This window comes from Lactuca virosa, chromosome 5 (assembly GCF_052849685.1).
Source record: "Lactuca virosa cultivar CGN04683 chromosome 5, Lactuca_virosa_CGN04683_v6, whole genome shotgun sequence".
Classification (NCBI taxonomy): Eukaryota; Viridiplantae; Streptophyta; class Magnoliopsida; order Asterales; family Asteraceae; genus Lactuca; species Lactuca virosa.
In genome coordinates, this window is record NC_136430.1 from 345,207,602 (window position 1) to 345,216,697 (window position 9,096).

Consider the following 9,096-nt stretch of genomic DNA (forward strand, 5'->3'; position numbering starts at 1 on the left):
AATAGGTTTATTAAACTGTGAATGTAGTATTTAAGCTGCCATTGCATGGATTTATATACATATATGATTTTGAAGGAATAGTGGTTGCGATGGTGGCACAGGTGGTTGGTGGTGGCGTGTGGTGGTGGTGGAAGTAGAGTTTGAGTTTGAGTCTGACTTCTCTAAATCTGTGAATTATTGTAAAATGAATTGTATTAAGTTATGAATTGTGTATTAAATTGTAAATAGGTTATATAAAGTTGTATTTTATATAAATTTTATGTTAAAATATGAATGAATGTATGAATGTAAATAGTAGACTATAAAAATTATGATTTTGCCATTTTTTTTACCAAAAAGACAAAAATCAGGATTTTAACATTTTTAGTAATATTCACTATACATATTTACTTATGAAATGAAGGTTCCTAGGGTTCTTAATCTTTTGTAGTTCTCATTTGAACCACTCCATATATATATATATATATATATATATATATATATATATATATATATATATATATATATATATATATATATATAAAAGACATTTAGAAAAATCAATTCATTTAATTTGAGAAGGTGTTTTGAGATTGTTTATTTAAGATGTTTATTATAGTTTGGTACTATTAACAATCATTTTTAGTGTTTAGATAGAATAAATAAAAAGTGATTATCGCCTTATATAAATAATTTAGATAAGTTATTTCCTCTTATAACTTATTTGAAGGTGGTTTATAACCAGGGTTGGTACTGAAAAATTAAATATCTTTAAAGGCTTAGAACGAACCAAAAAAAAAGATCATTATCATTATTATAAGTTTTTAATTTTAAATAAAAATATATAATAAAAAAATTGGGCTGCCCACTTTGCCCCCAATGTCCCCATGTTTATAACTTATTTGAAAGTGTTTAACGTTTATCAATTGGATCTTCGTATATTTGCAATAATATTCACCACAAAAACAAACTAAGGGTGTAAATTGATAAGTAAACCACTTGGAGGGGATATTCTAAACATATATTATAACCATTGGGCATATCAAGCCTTATCTTTAAACTTGAGGGTGTGAAATCTCATAATATGGATTGGCTTGCTTTTAACTTTAACGTGTACCATGCTCCTACGCATATCCAATTGGCACATCCAATTGAATGATCCCGAACAAATGTCATGTACTCGGATAATAAACTCGGATTTCAAATACATCTCTTGTAGAAGAAAGTAACACCAACACCGTATGATGGTTGTGATTCAAGTTCAGCTTCGACCACACCCATCCAGCTCCAACCTCAATGGCAATGGCTTTTCTCTACACCCTTCTGTTTACAATAATATCCAGAGATCAAGGAAGCTATCTCTGCAACTAAGAGCGGCCTCTTCAAGAACTCAGGTACACATTTCTTGCTTGTGAACCCTCAGTCCCGTTTGTATAATATAATGCACACAAGGTGTTTGATATTCGTCCTACCTGAACCATGGGTCTAAAATTTCCTTCCCTTGCCTTTTAGAGGATAATGGAGAGCATTTCAGTAGGTGGGGAAGTTGGAGGAGCTGGTGGGGCATACTCTTATGATGCTTTGAAGAGATTGGATAGTTTGTGGTCTACTATATGCTCTGCTGAAACAGGTCGATAGTTAATTTCAATATCATCATCAATTCAATGTTATGTTTTCCCACAATTTGGCAAAATTTAATATGAAATTTACGTGTCAATTGCATTGCAGCAGCTATTCAAGAACCCAAAAAAATTGTGACAAATACACTTGGTTTGTTTGATAATGACATGAAGGAAGTGGATAAATTTGATGTGTTGGTTTGTGGAGGTACTTTAGGGATCTTTATTGCCACTGCATTAAGTTTGAAAGGCCTCCGTGTAGGAGTTGTGGAAAGAAACTTACTAAAAGGGGTATGTATGTACTATGTACTATGTACTTTCTGGTGTGCTATTTTTAAAAATTTTAAGTGAATTAATCTAATGACATTTTGTTTGGATTAATATCAGAGGGAACAAGAGTGGAATATATCAAAGAAAGAGCTCTTGGAACTTGTTGAAGTTGGCATCTTAACAGAAGATGACATTGAAGAGGCCACAACTTCAGTTTTTAATCCCGTAAAATAATATAATACTGTAGTATCCAACTTTCAGTTAACAAAATTTTAATTGGTTTATTTATCTTGAACTCAAATGATCATTCATTCTTGTTATTTCTAATTTGCATTGCAGAACAGATGTGGATTTGAGAGGAAGGGGGAGATATGGGTTGAAAACATTCTTAATCTTGGTGTTTCGTAAGTGTTTCTATAGAATATAATAAATTATGATGATTAATTAATTAATTCATGATATAGTGGTTTATATATATATATATATATATATATATATATATATATATATATATATATTGTAGGCCTGCAAAACTTATAGATATTATGAGGGAGCGATTTGATTCACTTGGTGGAGTAGTCTTTGAGGGCTGCAGTGTGTCTAGCATAAATGTTTATCAAGATACAGCAGTAAGATCCTTAGTTTAATGCCAAGAACATATGTTTCTACTTTATTAGCTATTTGCTTAAATAAATAGCTTTGGTTGATGAATATTGATAACTGACTCTGTTTTGAAGGTATTAGAACTAATGGAGGGAAAGATTTTGTCAGCTAGTCTCATAATTGATGCAATGGGAAATTTTTCGCCTGTGCTAAAACAGGTTATGACAAAACTAAAACAAATCTTTTTCTTCCATTTATAATCAAAGTGTAAGAAGCTGATTTTAGTAGAAACATAATATAAACAAACAGATTAGAGGTGGCAGGAAGCCGGATGGTGTTTGCCTTGTTGTTGGTTCTTGTTGTCGTGGTTTCAAGGAAAATTCTAGAAGCGATGTCATTTATAGTAGTGCAGAAGCAAAGCCAGTTGGAAACTCTCAAGCACAATACTTTTGGGAGGTAATTCACTAATTATCATTTATCATTTATGTTTGTTTGGAATTGGATTAAAATACTAATTGAATTAATGTTTTTTGGTAAACCAACAACAGGCATTCCCTGCTGGTTCTGGACCGTTGGATCGAACTACTTACATGTTCACTTACATTGATCCACAACCTGCTAGCCCTAAACTTGAAGATTTACTAGAAGATTATTGGGATTTAATGCCAAAATATCAGGTAACATTTATTAATTAAAAAAGAAAAATAGACGTCTCTTGATTTCATGCTAATATTTACTGATTGATACCCAAGATTTTGATCTTCTTCCACTTGCACCCAGGAAGTCTCGTTGGACGATCTAGAGATTCTCAGGGTTATATATGGAATTTTCCCAACTTATCGTGACAGGTAAGTAAAAAAAAAATGCAATCTGATAGAATCTTTTTCTTTTTTTCTTTTCCCATATATAAAAATCTAATTTTTCTCATTTTAATTCATTGTGGAGAAATGAATCTGCAGTCCACTGCCAGCAGCTTTCAATCGTGTTCTACAGTTTGGTGATGCAAGTGGAATACAGTCTCCAGTTTCCTTTGGTGGTTTCGGGAGTTTGACTAGACACCTTGGAAGAATATCAAATGGTAACTTAAAAGTCAAAAGTCAAAAGTCAAAGTCAAACTAGCCTCCATGATTACCAATGTGTTCATCTTTTTTTTTATCAGGAATACACGAAGCTATCAGTTCCAATCTCCTGGATTCTGACAATCTATCGTTATTAAATCCATACATGGTCCCCATTTCCTCCCCAATAAACCCTAATTAAATTAATATTACTGTTTTAGTTTAATATAATAAAATATATATATATATATATATATATATATATATATATATATTTTCAGCCAAACTTAAGTGCATCTTGGTTATTCCAAAGAGCCATGTCAGCAAGAAAACAAGCCGGGGTCCCACCAGATTTCATCAACGACCTTCTCCATGCCAATTTCATCAGCATGCAGGTATGAACCTTTTCTAGCTTTTAACTCACCATATTAACCATGGTTAATTTCATAGCATTTCCTCAGAGACTAGGGGAACCAGTGTTAAGACCGTTTCTTCAAGATGTTATACAATTTGGTCCTCTCGTGAAGACACTAGGCCTAGTTATGCTAACTAAACCTCAAATCCTTCCTTCAATATTTAAACAGGTAAATAAAAAAGTAATTATATATATATATATATATATATATATATATATATATATATATATATATATATTCACTAAAAGAACATCAGATTTATAAACTAACTTAACCATGGTTTGGTTTAACAGGTTGGGTTACCTGTACTCATAGACTGGCTAGGACATTTTTCGCTTTTGGGTTGTTATACATTTCTTTCCATATTCATTGACCCATTATTAAGGTATTACCTTTTATATAATTATAATTTATTAATTATTATATAATATGCCTTTTAGATTGTAAGATGATTATACCAAATTTTTAACTTTCTGATAGGTCTGTGATTGATACGTTTTCAACTGAGATGAAGTACAAATGGAATAGGAAACTTGAGGCATGGAAATATGGAGCTGGTTTAGACTACAAATTTGAAAGTGAAGAAGCAACCAAGAGTACATAGAACCAAAGGCAATAGTATCAAATTTGTGGTATTTAAAGTGTAAAACATGAGTTTATATATTAATGAATGCTTTTCTAGCATAGTGTAAACATATGATACAAGTATACAACAAGATTGACTAAATTATTTATTCATTTAACTTATTTACAAAAATGATCATTCGCATGTATAACAAAGTAGAAGAAATCTACTGACTTTTGACTTATTAGGTAAATCTTTTGGCACCCAACATTCTTGAAAGCTCTTTAATTAGAGGCTTCTCTTTCATGTCTTCCTTTTTCTCCATATGCCATTCCTTAGCTACTCCTTCTGCCTGAAAATTTAGTAAACTACATTAAACTGATTCGAATTTTACTAAAGTAATTAAAAATCTTAGCTGAAAGTTATTTGATATTTTAACATACCCAAGTTCTTAAAGGGCCCATTTGTTCCTTGATTGATTCGAATTTTGGTTGAATGATATCTTTTCCTTTGGTTCGAATATCATCAGTCTGAAAAACACATGAAAAGTTCCTTGAAAATGTCAACAATGTAATTCATAGATAATCATAATTTCAAAGATCAAGAAACTGCAAAAATATCACTTACTGTATGTAGCTCAAGCTGTGAAACTGCAAGTCCAATAGTCAATGTGGCTCCACCAAAGATAATAACAGTGGCAGCAGCAAATGCTTTTGCAACTAGGGTTCAAAAAAGATAAGGGAAAATTGAGCATGTTAATCTCCATAATGGCATAAACCATATCATGTTCTTCAATCAATTTAATAACAAATACTACAAATAGCAAATCTCAGTTTCAGAACTTGTAATGATTATGCATCAGTATGAAGTCATCTAGTGAGTGAGTGAAAGATGAACAAGTTATGAAAACATGAAACGAAACCTACTTTGTGATAATCCAACAGCTGCAGCCTTCAACTTCTCAGGATTAATTGGGGTGTACTTGTCATTACGCAGTTCATTTGCGGTTGAAGGAGAAAATGAATGCTCTGTGTTAGGAAACTGCCATCTGCAAGTAAGATAAAAACCTCAGAGATCGATTTGAAAACTGAAAACCATGGTTCCTAAAACAACAAGGCTTATCGGGATTACTGAAACACAAAGTTAATTATCTTCTTTAATCAGATTTCATAATGTTCTTGCATTCCAGAAAGCAAAACCATATGATTTAGAGCTTGAGAAAATAAATCAAATGCTTCATTAAGCTCGAAATTACATACGTTTGTCCAAAAATCGAGCGAGTTATATATAAGGCTAACAGAGTACGCAAAACTGAAGTACCTTTTGGGTCCAAAAGTGACTTGGGGAAGGGATACGTAAGCCCTAAGAGGGTTTATAGCATCACGTGATACAGAAGAGACGCCGTTGCTTTCATCGGAGTTGAGAAGCCACTTGGATCCAGTCGACAGAGTCGAATCGGAAGGTGGTCGGAAAATCCTTGACGGTAAATTATGCTTCAAAATCTCCGGAAGGATATCGCTTTGGTTGTCAGGGACTTCATGAATTGTGGGCGCCGGAGGACGATTAGTGACGGCAGTGGTGGACTTATTGGTTTTTTCAACGAGTCGACCGACGGCGTGCTTGGATTTTTGTAAGAAGTAAGCGCCTTCTTTGCCTGCCGCCAATCTTCCGACGATAAAACTCATCACAAAACCTCTGAACTGAGATGGAATTTGGTTGATTTGTGTTTTGGCAATGGCAGATGAATTTGTATGAGGTGATTTATATAGGGTGAAAAGATATGGTGGTGTTTGGGTATGGGAGAAAGTCTATCCCCTTTTTGTTTTTCTTAAAATAGAAATGGGTAAAAATGCATTTTGACTACAAAACCGAACTAGGGGATGTTTGTGCTTTTTTTAACTCTAAAAATGTTTTTAGATATAAGTCCTTATTTGTTTATAGCGGTGGTAAAAGAGGTTTTTTAAAAAGTATTTGGATAAATTTTTATAGTGAAAAAGCCAATAAATCAATAAGTTAAAAAGTGTTTGGCTTAAAAAGTGATTTTTGAAGTTATTTTGGTTGAAAAGCCATAAGCAGTTTCAAAAAGCCACGTTTTACATGCTTATTAAAAAGTGTTTTTTGAAGCTTATGGAAAAGCTATCTTGAAAAATGCTTTTGAGTTTGTCAAACATTTTTTTTGACTTATTAGTTTTTCAAAAAGCCAATAATCCAATAAACACTTTTCAAACGCAATCCCAAACACCCCCTAGTGTTATATTTGTGTGGTTGTTGGGTTAACGTTGATGGATGCAAAACTATAAATTGTTTTTTTTTTATAACATTTTATTTTCATTTGTTATCGTTATACTATGAAGTTGTTTATTTAATAAAAATTATAAAAGTTTAAATAATATTAATTAATATTATAAGGTTTACTTAATATTTAAATTTTTTTTAAAATGGTGAAATGACATTTAATTAGTTATAGGGTGTTAAATGTCATAAAGACAAACATAAATGTAGAAAAGAATGTTTACATGGATCATTTTATACATTTAATAACATGTGTTTTATTATTGCTGAAAGTACTAAAAATAATAAAAATTGGATTTTGGTTAAGTTTAAGCAAGTGTCCAAAGTGTAGGTCTAAAATGAAACATTGACCGTTTTTATAAAATTTTGGTCCCTATTACGTTTTCCACCCATTTTTGCACACTATAATCCTAGCAGAAGTAGAAAAGGAGAAAGAGGAGAATCTGCATGAGCAAACTATAAACCTAACTTTCATCTTATAAAAATGATTCCTAGCAATACAAACACAACATGAAATAACATTGTACTTTTGTTTCTTTGACAATATTAGCGTCCTACTTCCATTTCTTTTAAAAAAACAATAGTAAAGGTACATAACTATCTAGATACACAACACACATATAAAATAAAACTACATTAACATTCCCACACAAACATCAGCACACACGTAAATAACATGAAATAACATCGTACTTTTATTTCTTTGAAATCTTAGCATCGTACTTCCATTTCTTTGAAATAGACAAAACAATTAAAATACATTAATTTTCCCACACACAAACATGTTGCTTTCACTTTGCGCCTTTGTGTCATTTTAGATCCCTCATAACCCAACACATGGTTGATTCTTCAGTTAAACAAGATATTTCAGTTAATACGGACCATAATCGACTAAGTCTTATTTAGATGGACACTTCTTCATTGATGAATTTGGTGATGAGGGTAAGTGGTGTTGTTGTATGGTTGTTTCCGATGGCTTATAGTGTAACATCCCAACAATTAAGGCCAAAAATTTTGATTTTTATATTAATAAAACTATCATCCATATCAATACCATAAAACCATAGTGAAATCAGAGTATATCAAATAATACCCAAAATCATTAGAGTCATGTAAAATGCGCAACAATATGGTGTGTGTAGTGCAGTCATCCCGAGCTCTTCCTCTTTAAACCAGAAGTACCTGAAACATAAACTGAAAACTGTAAGCACAAAGCTTAGTGAGTTCTCCAAAAGACCACATATCATACATATCAAACATATAATGGGCCATGACCGTGTAACGCCCAGATTTTTTTCTACCAAGGTACACCCAATTTTATCAAAAATCATTTAAAAGTTTTACAATTAATCTTAGTGTACAATGGCACTCTTGAAGGGTTTTGAGAATTCTAACACTCCTAAGGTGTTCATGCAACCCTAAATACCTTGGATCTATGTTTTCACTATTATACATGCAAACTTGAAGTTTCCAAGGTATTATCCTAACTAGCATACAAAACTTTGATACATAGTGAATAAAACAAGTTGGGAAACATACCTTTTGTTGTGGCTAATTGCTTGGAGCTTTAAGAGCTTAGCACCAATAATGTGAATGCCTTAAGTGGAATCACAAATCACCACCAACACTTTGGAAACTTGGAAGAGAACTACAATGCTCACAAAAATCGGCCTATCCTTGTCAATATACTAGGGTCCCATTTTCTTGAACCAAAGGGCTTCTTATATAATGTGCACATTAGGGTTACACCATGTAACTCATGACTCTCCACATCCCTCATGATCCATGGGTTTTAACCTCCATGGAGCACCCATGGGTCACTACATGGGTTAAGCTCATCATAAGGAATCATGGATCACTAGCCCACATTATAAGAATGAATGATTTACACAATCAATCCCTATATATTTAATTAGTCTCTTTTGACCACAAAATTAATTCCAAATTAATTATTGATCAGTACCAATTAAATAATATGATTTCATATTAATATATTATAAATACTAATATATTAATAAATCATACATATCCTCTTCTCAAAATCCAAATTGTTCCGGTGAAGTGCAACCCAAATGGACCATGCTAAATCGGGTCAAGTACATACCAAATATAGTTATGGACTTAGACACCTTATCAAACAACTCTGGCATACAAGAAGTTATCACAAGGATCGTGCTGGCAGCAAGTACATGATCGAGCCAGGCGTCACAATAAATCTACCTGCAAAACAGATCATCACAAAAATGTATGTCTCACGGCTTAGTGAATAACAACTACTAAAACATAATCAAATA

The 9,096-nt window shown here is 32.3% G+C and overlaps 2 protein-coding genes across 3 annotated transcripts; one reads left to right on the plus strand and one right to left on the minus strand.

Annotated features, from left to right (window-relative positions):
- The first annotated feature begins 1,101 nt into the window (after positions 1-1,101).
- LOC145116081 (Lycopene beta/epsilon cyclase protein) lies at positions 1,102-4,702 on the plus strand. Of its 2 annotated transcripts, none has more exons than XM_079052439.1 (16): positions 1,102-1,373; positions 1,492-1,609; positions 1,708-1,889; positions 1,986-2,093; positions 2,208-2,272; positions 2,392-2,497; positions 2,606-2,689; positions 2,781-2,927; positions 3,020-3,148; positions 3,252-3,319; positions 3,431-3,549; positions 3,631-3,698; positions 3,811-3,924; positions 3,991-4,113; positions 4,239-4,330; positions 4,426-4,702. In XM_079052439.1, the coding sequence occupies exons 1-16, from the start codon at positions 1,221-1,223 to the stop codon at positions 4,547-4,549; spliced, it is 1,800 nt and encodes a 599-aa protein (XP_078908565.1). In that variant the 5' UTR covers positions 1,102-1,220; the 3' UTR covers positions 4,550-4,702. The 2 variants fall into 2 exon arrangements, with proteins under 2 accessions (XP_078908565.1, XP_078908566.1); XM_079052440.1 differs by having other exon boundaries at positions 1,103-1,373; positions 1,711-1,889.
- On the minus strand, positions 4,562-6,280 carry LOC145116082 (coiled-coil protein). Its single transcript, XM_079052441.1, has 5 exons — positions 5,831-6,280; positions 5,437-5,558; positions 5,138-5,229; positions 4,954-5,040; positions 4,562-4,862 (listed from the first exon to the last, which is right to left on the minus strand). Exons 1-5 carry the CDS (start codon positions 6,193-6,195, stop codon positions 4,755-4,757), a joined length of 774 nt encoding a protein of 257 aa, XP_078908567.1. The 5' UTR covers positions 6,196-6,280; the 3' UTR covers positions 4,562-4,754.
- Positions 6,281-9,096: the final 2,816 nt, after the last annotated feature.